Consider the following 13,181-nt stretch of genomic DNA (forward strand, 5'->3'; position numbering starts at 1 on the left):
TCACTTCAGGTGATGTCCAAAGCTCTGTCAGGTATGACCTGACATTGGATCCAGGTCGTCTGATTTCTCGAGCCATTTTTGATGAGACTAAGAACTGGACTTTGACTCGGAGAAAGACTCTGGGGCTTGGTGATCACTGTGAAACAGTGAAGCTGCTTTTGCCAGTGAGGATGATCTTGGGTTTGGGGAAAGGAGGTGTGGTGGCAGTGGCGTGGGGGTGGGGAAGAGACCAGCTTGTTAGGTACCCTGCTCTCTAGTGTGTGAGGTGGGGAGAGTGAGGATGACAAAGCCAGAGAGGAGAGAGCTGGAGGGCAGCCTGGCCCCTCAGCCTGGATGTGGTGCTGTCTGGAGGCAGAGGAGGAGCAGCCCAGCCATGGAGAGGAAGGATGGTGGCTCTTCAACCCTTCTTTCTCAGGACTGTGTGGAGGACGTGGTGAACCCTATCATCCTGCGCCTCAACTTTTCCCTGGCAAGAGACCCTGCTTCATCCAGGAATCTTCGTCCTGTGCTGGCTGCAGGCTCACAAGATGACGTGACTTCTTCTGTGAGTAGCTGACCCAAAGACAAGATGACTACATTGTGTCTCTACATACCTTCCAATAAAGTCCCAGGGCCAGTGTGGCTACATTGTGTCTCTGTGTTTAACCTGTGTCCATCACTGGCAACTAATCTGAAACACACCCTCAGCTTCTCAGCTTCTCAGCTTCTCAGGCTGGGCGTGGCTTGTATCCTTGCACCAACCTAGCCAGTCCCATTACCTCAGGACATAAACACATTCTGCACACAGCCCTCTTCTCTCATACTGACCTTGCAGCCTTAGTCTGCTGCGATTCTTGTTTGAGTAACGTTTCCTTCTCTCTGCCTGAGGTAAGCATCTGATCACACTCCCAGCTCCCACTTGTTCTCTGGCCCCCAAGTCCACTATGACCACCCCATTTCAAAGTGAATTGAAACAATCTGCATCTGCACGGGTGATCATCTTGGATCACACAGTTCTTAAGCACTGTAGCCACGTCTAATTAACCTGCAGTTTTCACTTCCCCAAACTTGGGCTCAGTCGAAAACTCCGGTCCCATTCCTGGTGTTTACTAATGCTTGCTGACTAGCTCCTGTGTGCATCTGGGCTTGATCCAAATAAACCTGGTTGTGCTGAAGCTAAGATCAGCCCTTACGAGCATTCCTTGCTGCTATCTATCAAACCGGGGAGCAGCGGTTGCTGAGAGTCCAGCAAGGGGTTAGAGACCGATTTGAACGTGGATGAGAAAGGCGCAAACTGTTTGGTTGCAGCTCCCATTTGAGAAGAACTGTAAGCAAGAGCTCCTGTGTGAGGGGGACCTGGGCGTCAGCTTTAACTTCTCGGGGTGAGTGCTGCCTCCTTCCATTTGATGAAGGACCCCCCCCCACACACACACACACCTCCCCCACCGCCACTCTCTAATCTCTAAGAAAACCAGTTCCGTCAGCTTGTAGTTCTGGAGTTCCCGCCATCTTGCCTCTGCCCTTGATCCAACTTCAACTTATCTCCAGCACAGTCACTCCCTCAGGCTTGATCTCCCCTCCTCAGCCTGCAGATGATGGCAGTGGGAAGGGACTCAGAGCTCACCGTGACAGTGACCGTGTGGAATGATGGGGAGGACAGCTACGGCACTTTAATCAAGTTCTACTACCCAGCAGGGCTGTCTTACCGACGGGCGACAGGAACACAGGTAAGCACACCCCTTGGACTCTGCTGGACAGGTAGTGTCTTTTCTCTCCCTGATACCAAAAATACCACAGGCTGGATGAATTATAAAGGACAATTTTGAAAAGGTTTATTAAAAGGTAATTATCTTGGTTCCTGATTCTGGAAGTACACACTTGAGGGCTGCATCTGATGGTGTCCTGCTGGCAGCCTCATGGCAGTTCAAGGGAAGACATGGCAAAGACGTGTGTGGATGTGTTCTTTCCTCTTCTATCACGGGGTCCCATGTTAATGACCTTATTCCCAAAGGCCCCACTTCTAAATGCCACAGTCTGGTTAAATTTCTACAGTCTTAATATGTCACAATGGGAATTAAACTTCGTACACAAAGTGTTGGGGGTCATCAAGCCATTTTCTTTTTCTTTTTTAAATTTTTTTAAATTTAATTTTAATGTATGTGCATGTGTTGGTGTAGGGGTGTCAGATCTTGGAGTTACAGAAAATTGTGATCTGCCGTGTGGGTGCTGGGAATTGAACCAGGGTCCTTTGGAAGAGCAGGCTCTTAACCGCTGAGCCATCTCTCCAGCCCCGTCAAGCCATTTTCAAACCAAAAGGCTTCTTCCCTGTCCTATAACCTCCTGTTTTACAATCTTTCTACCATGTATGTATCTAGATATTGTATACAACCACAGATAGTAGAAAACTACACAGATACAAGTATATTAAGCCTAAATATCAATAGCGAGCAAATATCCATAAAATTAGTACTAGTCAAAAGTAAACGAAACTACTAGCATTCTCTGTAACACTTATATAATTCCTGATTGTGTTGTGGTTCTTCTTGCTATAGGTAGTTTATTGTATATATGTGTAATAATATAAAAGTATGTGTAAAAATTTTTTTAAATATTTAATTTAAAAAAGCTACTAGCAAAAAATAAATAAAATAAAATAAAATAAATAAAATAAAATAAAATTAAAAAGCTACTAGCATTCTCAAAGGCCCCACACCCTGTATCCTTCCCTATCATAACCTCATGTTTTTTCCTAAGAAAACCACATGTTTAATTTCATGTTAATCATTTCCAGGTATTTGTAGATTTTTTCCCCCCATGAGTGTTTTTCTAAGTCTCACTGTTCAGCTCGCCAGTGAACGAGACTATGTCCTGTGTCCTCTTCTGGGACTCGATCTCTTCCTTCCAAACTGCTTGTGAGAGTCAGCCACCGTGCTGCGTGAGGCTTGTGGCTGCTGCTGCGCTGTGACCAAACACCTGCCAGAGACAACCGAAAGGAGGAGAGACATATTTGGCTCACACTTTAGAAGGTGTGGTAGTCAGGGGTCTTTAAAGAACTGGAACAGATATAATGAATATATATTAAAAAGGGTGTATTAGTCTAGCTTATAGAATATTGACTGGGCAGTCCAGCAATGGCTGACCCAGGATAGCAAGGCAGAGAATTTGGTAGTTGGCAGTCACGAAACTGATGTCTTTGCCTTCTCAATCTGGTGCCGGCGTCCTGGAGTGCCCCTGGGCGAGCTGCTGGTCCTCAGTCTGTGTTGGAATCCTGAGGACGATGGGTGTAGTACTAGCCACAGCAGCAAGATAGATGAACTCGCCAGCTACTGTTGTGAGCTAATTCTACCAGAGAACACACTGACACTCTTTTTTCTTTGGTTGGTTTTTTGTTTGTTTGTTTGTTTGTTTGTTTGTTTCACACTGACACTCTTAAAGCCGAGCAGCACGTCTGTATTGCTGGCCGGCGGCTAAGAGGAGAATTTGCCCAAATCATGCACCCCAAGCTTTATTGTTTCCTGTCTTTTGTGAGCAAAATCCCACAGCCTGGCTGACATGCTTTGGTCAGCAAGAACAGTTAGAAAAGAAGCAAAGCCACAGGGGCCACAAAGCAAGGTTAGTACATTTAGGAGCCTTTCTGGATCCTGAAAGTACGGACTAGGTCTTTGATGTTCTAGTTTTGGCAGGTGTGGGGCCTGTGTGCTGGGTATTGAAATCGGAATGATGCCTCTAGCATGGCGTCAGTTGTGCTAAGGTCTCAAGGCCTGTTACATCAGGCAAGCAGGCAGAACACAAAGTTCCTTCTTCCTTGTCTTTTTCTTGATGGCCACCAGCAGTGTGGCCCAGATTTAGGGTGGGCCTTCCCACCTCAATCATATGAAGAAAATCCCTCACAGGTGTGCCCATCGGCTTGGGATTTAGTTGATTCCAAATACAATTAAGGTGACAACCAAGATTAGCAGCCATCACAGAAGGTAGGGCCTGTTTGTGGTAGGGGAGTCACAATGGCTGCCACATGGCCTCTATAGTATAAGGTTGCTAAATTGTTAATAAAATATATTGGTTAAGAAAACTGAGCCTACATTAAGAAGCATTTCCTGAGGGAGGGATGCAGCTTTAGTGGTAGAGAGCACACCTAACATGTACGAGTGAGGTTCCCTATGCCGAGGTTATGAAAAACCATATTCCCTTTAAAAATCTTTATGGTTTTGCTTTTGTATATATAAATCCTTAAAACAGCTAGAATTTATTTTATGTATAAAATGAGGTAGGGAATCTAATTCTGCACTTTTACTTTTTAATATGGGATGATTTTTCTTGGTATCAGTTATTGAAAACTCTGTTGTTCCCCCTACTGCTCTGCAATGCCACCATTTTCATGTGTCGGTTCTTTATAGAGAGAGATATGCGTAACTGTGGTGGTTGCGATGAAAAATGTCTCTAATAGTCTCTCATAGAGTTTTAACACTTGGTCCTCAGTTGGTGGCACCGTCTGAAAGGTTAGGAGCGCCAGTCTTGGTTGAGGAAGTACACTACTGTTTGGGTTGGGGGTCAAGAATAAAAGCTTTGGGGCTGGAGAGATGGCTCTGAAGGTCCTGAGTTCAATTCCCAGAAACCACATGGTGGCTCACAACCATCTATAATGAGATCTGGTGCCCTCTTCTGGCCTGCTGGCTCACATGCAGGCAGAATACGGTAAACATAATAAATAGATTTTGTTTGTTTGTTTGGTTGGTTGGTTTCTGGTTTTTCGAGACAGGGTTTCTCTGTGTAGCCCTGGCTGTCCTGGACTCACTTTGTAGACCAGGCTGGCCTTGAACTCACAGAGACCCACCTGCCTCTGCCTCCCGAGTGCTGGGATCATAGGCGTGCACCACCACAAAAGAGCAAAAGCTTCGGGCCACCTGCAGCATCCACACGTGGGACTGAGGGTGTGGGCCCTTGGTTCCCGCTCTGGCTGCTGTGCCTCCCTGCCGTAATGGGCTCCTGTCCCTCTCCCAAATGAACTCTTCCATATTTCGGTTGCCTTGACCATAGTGCTTCATCATAGCAGCATTGAAAAGTAACTAATGCAGTTTCTTGAATCCGCTCCACTCCTACAAGCAACCTCATCAGCGCCCACTACGCTTGGCATGTGAGGCTGAGCCCACTGACAAGGAAAGCCTGAGGAGTACCAGCTGTAGCATCAACCACCCCGTCTTCCGGGAAGGTGCAAAGGTCAGTGCTATCTGCCCCCCAAGTCCTCCGCAGTGGCCTGCTGTGTCCCAGCCCATTCCCTCCCCTTACTTTTCCATGAGCTTCTTTCTCCATTTCCCCATTTCTTCATTTTTTTCTCCCCTCAGAGCACCTTCATGGTCACCTTTGATGTCTCCTCCAAGGTCTTCCTGGGAGACAGGTTGCTTCTGAGGGCCAGTGCGAGCAGGTGAGCCAGGCAAGCTGTGGTATGTCACCCCTCCCCCTGCCCCCAGCTAGCCTTTAGTTTCCTGGATTCCTTCACGATCGCCTGCCACTCTTTTTCTCCAGTGAGAATAATAAGCCTGAAACCAACACGACTTCCTTCCAGCTGCAGCTCCCGGTGAAGTACACTGTGTACACAGTGATTAGCAGGTACCTCACCCTCAGCCCTCCCCGTGGACCTCCGACCTTCCTCCAAGCCTGGTGCCTCTTACTCAGCTGGCTCTTTCTGTAATGAGCATCTGGACCAGCCCATTTTATGATGCTGACAGAGGCAGGATCCTTATGAAGAGGAGGTTTCTTTCGCTCACAGACTGGGGGCTTACAGTCCAAGCAGCATGATGCCAAATTTGACCAGAGTCCCCTGGACCACAGATAGCAGACGGCATGCCAGTGGCAGAACTGTAGGCTAGAGGGTGGCCACACAGCTAGGATAGGGAGGTGAAGGGAAAGAGGAGGTGCCAGTCTGGAGACTTCTCCCTAGGTCCTCTGCTCTTAAAGGTCTCGTCACTTCCCAGCATTCCCAGCCCAGGGCCAAACTCCCAACACATGAACAATCTCAAACAATGTCTAGTCTCGAGCCTCCAAGTGTCCTCCCGTGGAAATTCTCGTGTGGGGTCCCAGCCTTATGTCTACAGCACACCATGACAAGCTGTACACTTCTCTGATACAAGGGTCTGCTGGTGGGACATGCACACCTGGTCACTGTTGCTAAGTTCCTCTTCTTCCTCCTGTTTTCAGTCTTCCATTCACAGGAAGCTCTCCCCGGTGCCAGTCATGGCCCTAGACAGGGAGGGAAGGTACTAGATAGAGGGCAAGACTTCTGGGCACTGTGTGCTGGGGAGCTTGCCCTAACAGGACAGTTCTGTCACCACAGAGGCGAAACACAGGCTGAGCAGGGTAGAGCTGGCAGGAGAGTCACGTATAGAGCTGGTGCTATGGGTTCTAAAGGTGAGTAGGTGAGAAGGGCTGGAAAAAGCTAGAAGCAAGCAAGGGGCTTGCCACATTGGACTATGCTCCAGAACTGTTTGAAAGCCTGAGAGACTACCACAGGCAGGTTTGCTGCTGCAGCGGCTGAGTATGTAGGAGAACTGGAGGAGGTCCGAATCAAATGTGTCACTGTTAGTGACATGACCCATGGACTGAATACATGAACTTCCTCTTTTATCCCTAGGAAAGCCCCTATGACACAGCTTACAGTTAAATATACTGGGGGATGGTTCAAATATTTTTTTGTTTTAATGGGATTTGGGAAGAGTTACATAGTTGGTATTATTATTATTATTATTATTATTATTATTATTATTATTATTATTATTATTATATTCATTTAAACCTCTGGATAACTACATTCTATACCTATTTTTACTAATTAAAAAATCAAGAGGTTGCTGCGTGTGGTGGTGACACACGCCTTTAATCCCAGCACTCAGGAAGCGGAGGCAGGTGGATCTCTGTGAGTTCAAGGCCAGCCTGCTCTACAAAGTGAGTCCAGGATAGCCAAGGCTACACAGAGAAACTCTGTCGAAAAACCAAAAATTAAAATAAAAAAAAAATGAAATTAAGAGGTTAAATAACTTGCCCTTGTTTTCACCAGGCAAGCCATATTGAATGTCTCACCCTGTACAACAGGGTTGATTATACAGTCCAAGAAAGCAGATGAGCCCAGAAGCCTCCTCCAGAGAGGGTTTGTGTTGGTGCTTGTGTGTTGCCTACCTACTTCTCAAGGCTAAGGAAGGTTGAGTGTTTTCTTAAATTTGGAAAGAGGTTTAAGGCTGGGGAAGTGGCTGAGAGGGTGAAGTCATGAGCTGCCAAGCCTGATTCCTGAGACCCACACAGTAGAGGCAGAGAACAGACTTCCTTTCGTATATTGACCTTTGACCTCTAAATGTGCATGGTGGTGGCACCCTCCTCCAGATAAACAAATAAGTGTGAAAAAAATTTTTGTTTTTAGAAAATAGGTTTAGAACTGGAGATTTTACAGTAAGAAAATGGAAACAGAGGCTGGAGAGATGGCTCAGGAGTTAAGAGGACTGACTGCTCTTTCATAGGACCAGGGTTCAATTCCTAGCACTCACATGGCAGCTCGAAATTGTCTGTTAATTCCAGGATCTGACACTCTATCACAGACACACATGTAGGCAAGATGCCAATGCACATAAAATAAAAATAAATTCTTGAAAGAAAGAAGGAAAGAAAGTATGAACATAGACACATGAGGTATGGGAAGCCGAGCAGAATCCAGCTAGCATGCTAAGAAAAACCCTAATGTTTATGGGGAGCTCATGTATGCCGGGTGCTGCCACAGCCCTCAGTAGAGGGAACTTCAGGACTCTCTCTAATGACCTTAGGTGACATGCCTTTCAGTTACTTTATTCAGTAGGAAGTGGTGGGTCTGAGATACGGACTCATGCAGCTTGTCAGCAGTGCTTCAATTCTGAGGACTGAGCGCGGGGTCCAGTGCATGCTCAGCGAGGGCCCTGCCACAGAGCCACACCCCTCAGTCTCCTCTGTGTTCTAAAAGCCAAGTTGACAGTGTGAAACTGTTGGGGCATGCAGAGGTTCTGGCTTCTGGTGGTGGTGAAGCAGGCTGAGCCTTCCTGTTGCTCAATTCTTTTTTAAAGACACGGTCTTGCTATACGGCCCTGGCTGTCCTGGAACTTGCTCTGTAGACCAGGCTGGCCTCGAACTCACAAAGATCTGCTTGCCTCTGCCTCCCGAGTGCTGGGATTATAGATGGGCACCACAATGCCCAGCCTGCTTAATTCTATTGAGATCTGAGACATCACTCATTGACTTAACTATTGAAATCCTCAGGACTGTTCAAATGCCCCCTCCCAGGGGGGCACTTTGGTCTTTGATGCTTTTTATTCATATCATCAGCGGTATACTATACTACATTTTCAAAAGTAAATATGTATTGTTTTTTTAATTTAGATTTTTATTATATAACTATATATAACTATATATATAACTATATATATAACTATATATATATATATATATATATATATATATATATATATATATATATATATATCTTCTCCATCCCTCTCTCTCCCTTCCTGCTCTTCCTGTGCCCCCTCCCTACCCTCTTTTGTAACATAGTAAATTTCTACTGAAAGCCATGGATAAGCTAGGTAGGTGTGTTGGCTGAGAGCTGTAATCTTTGCCTTTGGAAGGCACAGGCAGGAAGACTGCTATAAATTTGAGGCTGGTCTGGGCTACAGTTTGAGGCCTGTCTCACAAATACAAAAAAAAATAAAATAAAATAAAGAGCTGATAGCTAGAACCCTCTGCCAACGTATAGGGCCTTCTTGACTTGAGTTCCTGGGACATTTCCTGTCACATGTGCTCACCCATGTGCCACAACATGTCCATATCTGCTTTCATTACTGCCACCAGAGACAGGCCCTCACTCCATTTGTACCAAGTAATCTAGATTTCACTTTGTAGAACCCCCATGGGCTTATTTATTCCGGCAGAAGACTTTATAGGCGTTCCCGAGGCCACGCCCTTTGTGCTAGACTCTGTCAGCTAGTACAGGGAGCATGCTAACCCTTTCTCCACACTGGGAAATGTTGATCCTTACAAGAGATGTGCAGAAGTTGGATCTTCTAGTGAAAATCCACAGAACTTGACTAAGAACATTCCATGCCAGAGAAAGAGCTGGATCGAATCTGTTGGGGTGTAAAGAAGTCAGAGCATCAAGAGAGGAGCTGGTAGCTTCAGTGCTTGCAAAGGCACCGCAGAGAGAGGGGCGGGAGTGGCACGGTGGCTGCAGATGCACCTGAAGACCCGTGTCATTTTCCCAAGCCATCTGGGTCCAGTAGTCTGCAGCCATGGCTCAAATAGAGATGGCCTCAGAGCTGTTTTTCACCAACATGCCGTTTTCTCCAGGCAGGACGATTCCACCAAGCATTTCAACTTTTCGTCTTCCAATGGGCAGAGAAGGAAAGAAGCCGAGCACCGGTATCGTGTGAGAGGCTAGATAGAGAACAGACGGAGATGAGGAAGGCTGGAGGACTATGGGTAAGGAAGAAATGAGGGCGTTCTAGGGATCGTGCCGATATCTGGTCTCCATGTCCTGCAGGTGAATAACTTGAGTCAGAGGGAGCTGGCCGTCACTGTTCACTTCTGGGTCCCCGTCCTTCTGAACGGCGTGGCTGTGTGGGATGTGGCTGTGAAGAGCCCAGCACAGGTACCAGCCTGTCTGTTTCTCTCTCTCTCCAGAATCCCTTTCTATAATAATGCCATGCTCTTATCAAGGAAAATGTCACCTGCCCCCAGGGTGTCTCTTGTGTGTCACAGAGGGAACCTCCTCAGAATTCTGACTTTCTGACCCAGATTCAAAGGCGTTCTGTGCTGGTGAGAAAAGCTCTTACACGGGGGTGGGGATGGGGCTGGGAGTGGGGAGGTGGGGGGGGGGGGGGGGGGGGGGGGGGGGAGGGAATGTACTGACTGATCGGAGTTGTGTAGTCAGCTTGTGATTTTATATTCTCTACCTCATCCTGGGAAGCCTTTATTTCCTCCTTTTGTCTCTCTCTTAGTAAAGACACCCTCCCCAGCTTTATTCCCCTCGTGCCCCCAGGACTGCTCCATTGCCGACTGCCTGCACCTCCGCTGTGACATCCCCTCCTTGGGCATTCAGGACGAGCTTGACTTCATTCTGAAGGGCAACCTCAGCTTCGGCTGGGTCAGTCAGGTGTGTGGCCAATGGCAAAGGTTCTCCCCAAGTCCACGTGGGCCTGATGGGTCTGGGGCATCCTTGGGTCGGGGCAGTTCTTGAACCCTGAGCTGCTCCCAAATCTAAATCCCAGTCCTGCCTCACCCTCTCTTTTTGCAGACTTTGCAGAAAAAGGTGTTGCTCACGAGTGTGGCCGAAATCACCTTCAACACGTCTGTGTACTCCCAACTGTCGGGACAGGAGGCATTTCTGAGAGCCCAGGTAGTGGCGGTGTGGCAGGCGGTAGCCAGGCTGCTGAGAGGGCTCCTAATGCTCAGTCGGTCCTGCTGGCTGGGGGACTTGCCAGCCTGGAGGGAGGATGAATGAAGGTCCCTTGGCATGAATGCTTCTGTCTCTCAATGCTTGGGACAGGGCATGGGCAAGGAAGGGCGAATGTGTGAGGCTGGGAACCTGCTCTCTCTCTCTCTCTCTCTCTCTCTCTCTCTCTCGTGTGTGTGTGTGTGTGTGTGTGTGTGTGTGTGTGTCAGAGAGAGGGGGCATTCCTTGGTATTCAAAACAGGTGGAGACAGTGCTAGAAGAATTGGAGGTCTACGAGCCCACCTTCCTCCTAGTGGGCAGCTCATTGGGAGGTCTGCTGTTGCTGGCTCTCATCACAGCGGCACTTTACAAGGTGAATCATTTTCCTAACACTATCCGCTCTGCCATGCACAAGATAGGACAGTGAGATCTCAGACTGTTAAGTTGTGGAGCAGGCTTGGGCACATGTTCCAACCTCATCACTTGCAGTTTAATTTCGGGCAAGTTGCTTGGTCTCCTGTTTCTCCTGTAATGACATGCATCACAGATTGGCGGAAGTGAAACAGAAATGCCATGGCACGTGTGCAAATCTGCCTGACAGTGAACCTGTGCTTTTCTCCTACAGTTATGGGCCTAACAACTGCTTGGCACGCAGTCTTTCTCAGTTCCTGACAGCTGTTCACATGACTGCTCTGGCACACAACTAGAAGCTAGTTTAGTTCTCTTCTCTTCCATTTCTTCTTCTCAGCTTTCTTCCCTGCCCTCTCACCCGGTTTTCTGACCTACTACATTTCACAGCTTGGCTTTTTCAAACGTCAGTACAAAGAAATGCTGGACGCCAATGCCGCACGGCATCTTGAAGACCCTGCCGCGGCCGGCGAGGCAGGTGGCAGCTATGAGACTCCTCCACATCTGCTTGCGTCCTAGGAACCCACCTTCCCACGGATCTCTACCACAAAGAGTTGATCTTGCTTTTGCCAATGAAGCTACTGGCATGGGAACAAGTTCTCTACAGTTCTGAGCTAGCCTGGGAAACTTCCCAGGCTTGATGTCATAGTTCCTGAGCTGGGAGATTTTTTTTTTTAATACTTTTGCACATGTGTCAGGCTTCAGTATTGATTTACTTTTTGGGGGGGCGGGGCAGGAGCAAGCACAGAGCCAGCATATCTTTACATATGGGTAAGAATGGCTACACAACACAGTGAGAATAATATGCTAAATATGCCATGTATTGTTTCTATGAAATGTTTTAAATAAAACGAAAACGCAGGGGGAAATATCCCATTTTCCTTGAGTGGAAGAATTTGAACCCAGATACCAACTGCCCTTCCAGAGCCTGCCCAGCCCCTCTGCCATGCCGTTCCCAAAGAGCCTGAGGACACAAAGGGTTCCACACCTTTATTGCGCTTGGGACTTTCGACTGGGACCTCAGGGGCTCTCATAGAGGACGCATAAGGTCAATCTGGAAACCATGGAAACACGGGCCTGCTGAGACTTCAAGGGTGCTCGTAGCCGGTGGGCAAAGGATTGACATGGGGATTGTGGAAAAGTGTATGGTTACCATCTCCCCAGGAGAAAGGCTGTGGAGAGAAGGCGGATAGGTCACCACAATTCCTCCCCTGGGGTACCATCCGCCCCGCCCCGCCCCCCGCCCCACCCTGCCACATGCTCTCACTCATCCTCTGCTATACCTTGGTGCGGATGCGGAGGTGATGATAAGCGATGAACTCCGGGCGCTCGCGGTGGCCGGCGTGCATCCAGCAGTTGAAGGTGCAGAGGGCCACGCTGGGGAGAGCCAGCACAAAGGTCAGGAGGCGCCAGGTGTTGGCTGAGGAAACAAGGGAGAGAGTGAGAGAGAAGCTATCACTGGGGCCTAGAGGTTTGAAAGATCCGTGCCTGGCGGATGAGGAGAGGGGAGGCAGGAAAGGAAGGAGGGAGAAGTCGCTGCAGCTGTGTAGGTCAGAGGCCTGGCCCCACTTACCTCCTGCCCCTCCATGGTCTCCTTTGGCTGCGCTGGCCAAGCCCCGACTCAAGACCTTAAGAGGCAGAGCCATTGCTGAAGGGACTCTGGGAATGGCACTGTCCTTTTCTCTCTCCTTCACCCGGCCTAGAGCTTCTCCTCCCCTAGCCGAGCCAATCACCTGCTGAGCCGGCACATGGAGGGCTATTTTTAGGGTCTTTCTCTGTCTAAAGTGGGTCCCGAGTAGCAGGAGATCCTCTTCAGGCAGCTGGTGCAACGTGCCTTTTATTCTGGCAAGAGGACATTTAAAGTGATACATGCACCAGGCTTGGTGATACAAGCCTGTCGTCCCAGCACTTGAGATGTGTGGGCAGGAGGATCCGAGTTCAAGGCTACCTTTGTCTACTTAATGAGTTTGAGCACAGCTTGAAATACACTATACCCTGTCTTTAATAACAAAATAAAAAGTGGGGTTGGAGGTGTGTGCGTATGTAATTCAGTTGGTAGAATACCTTGAGTGTCTGTCTGCCTACCTAGTACCCACAATGCTTTGAGTTCTGTGCCCAGTGCTACATAATCTCAGTGCAGTGGCACATATCTTTAACACCAGCACTTGGGAATATAGAGGCAGAAGCATCAGGAGTTCAAGGCCATCGTAGACTATATACCGAGGTCAAAGTTAATCTGGCCTACACTATACTATCTAAGTAAATAAAAATATAGTATTCTTTTGCATAGTGGTGGGGAATGATTTTATTTAATATTCTGTTCTCAATGGCTAGCGCAGTGTAGACATGTAATATGCGA

At 48.0% G+C, this 13,181-nt stretch overlaps 2 protein-coding genes across 2 annotated transcripts in view; one reads left to right on the forward strand and one right to left on the reverse strand.

Moving 5' to 3' along the window:
* The window catches only part of LOC127190170 (integrin alpha-D-like), a 50,101-nt gene extending 38,760 nt beyond the window's left edge, over positions 1-11,341 (forward strand). The window contains exons 18-32 of the mRNA XM_051147190.1: positions 10-164; positions 416-544; positions 1,288-1,361; positions 1,565-1,706; positions 3,003-3,005; positions 5,080-5,193; positions 5,319-5,398; positions 5,500-5,583; positions 9,331-9,409; positions 9,524-9,631; positions 9,721-9,798; positions 10,022-10,135; positions 10,277-10,378; positions 10,677-10,787; positions 11,213-11,341. Coding sequence (XP_051003147.1) covers positions 10-164; positions 416-544; positions 1,288-1,361; positions 1,565-1,706; positions 3,003-3,005; positions 5,080-5,193; positions 5,319-5,398; positions 5,500-5,583; positions 9,331-9,409; positions 9,524-9,631; positions 9,721-9,798; positions 10,022-10,135; positions 10,277-10,378; positions 10,677-10,787; positions 11,213-11,341 — 1,502 coding nt within the window. The remainder of the gene's footprint in view (positions 1-9; positions 165-415; positions 545-1,287; positions 1,362-1,564; positions 1,707-3,002; positions 3,006-5,079; positions 5,194-5,318; positions 5,399-5,499; positions 5,584-9,330; positions 9,410-9,523; positions 9,632-9,720; positions 9,799-10,021; positions 10,136-10,276; positions 10,379-10,676; positions 10,788-11,212) is intronic.
* Positions 11,342-11,625: 284 nt separating this feature from the next.
* LOC127189942 (cytochrome c oxidase subunit 6A2, mitochondrial) lies at positions 11,626-12,563 on the reverse strand. The gene is made up of 3 exons (XM_051146999.1): positions 12,396-12,563; positions 12,106-12,242; positions 11,626-11,994 (listed from the first exon to the last, which is right to left on the reverse strand). Exons 1-3 carry the CDS (start codon positions 12,466-12,468, stop codon positions 11,911-11,913), a joined length of 294 nt encoding a protein of 97 aa, XP_051002956.1. The 5' UTR covers positions 12,469-12,563; the 3' UTR covers positions 11,626-11,910.
* Positions 12,564-13,181: the final 618 nt, after the last annotated feature.

Source organism: Acomys russatus, chromosome 5 (genome assembly GCF_903995435.1).
Source record: "Acomys russatus chromosome 5, mAcoRus1.1, whole genome shotgun sequence".
NCBI lineage: Eukaryota > Metazoa > Chordata > Mammalia > Rodentia > Muridae > Acomys > Acomys russatus.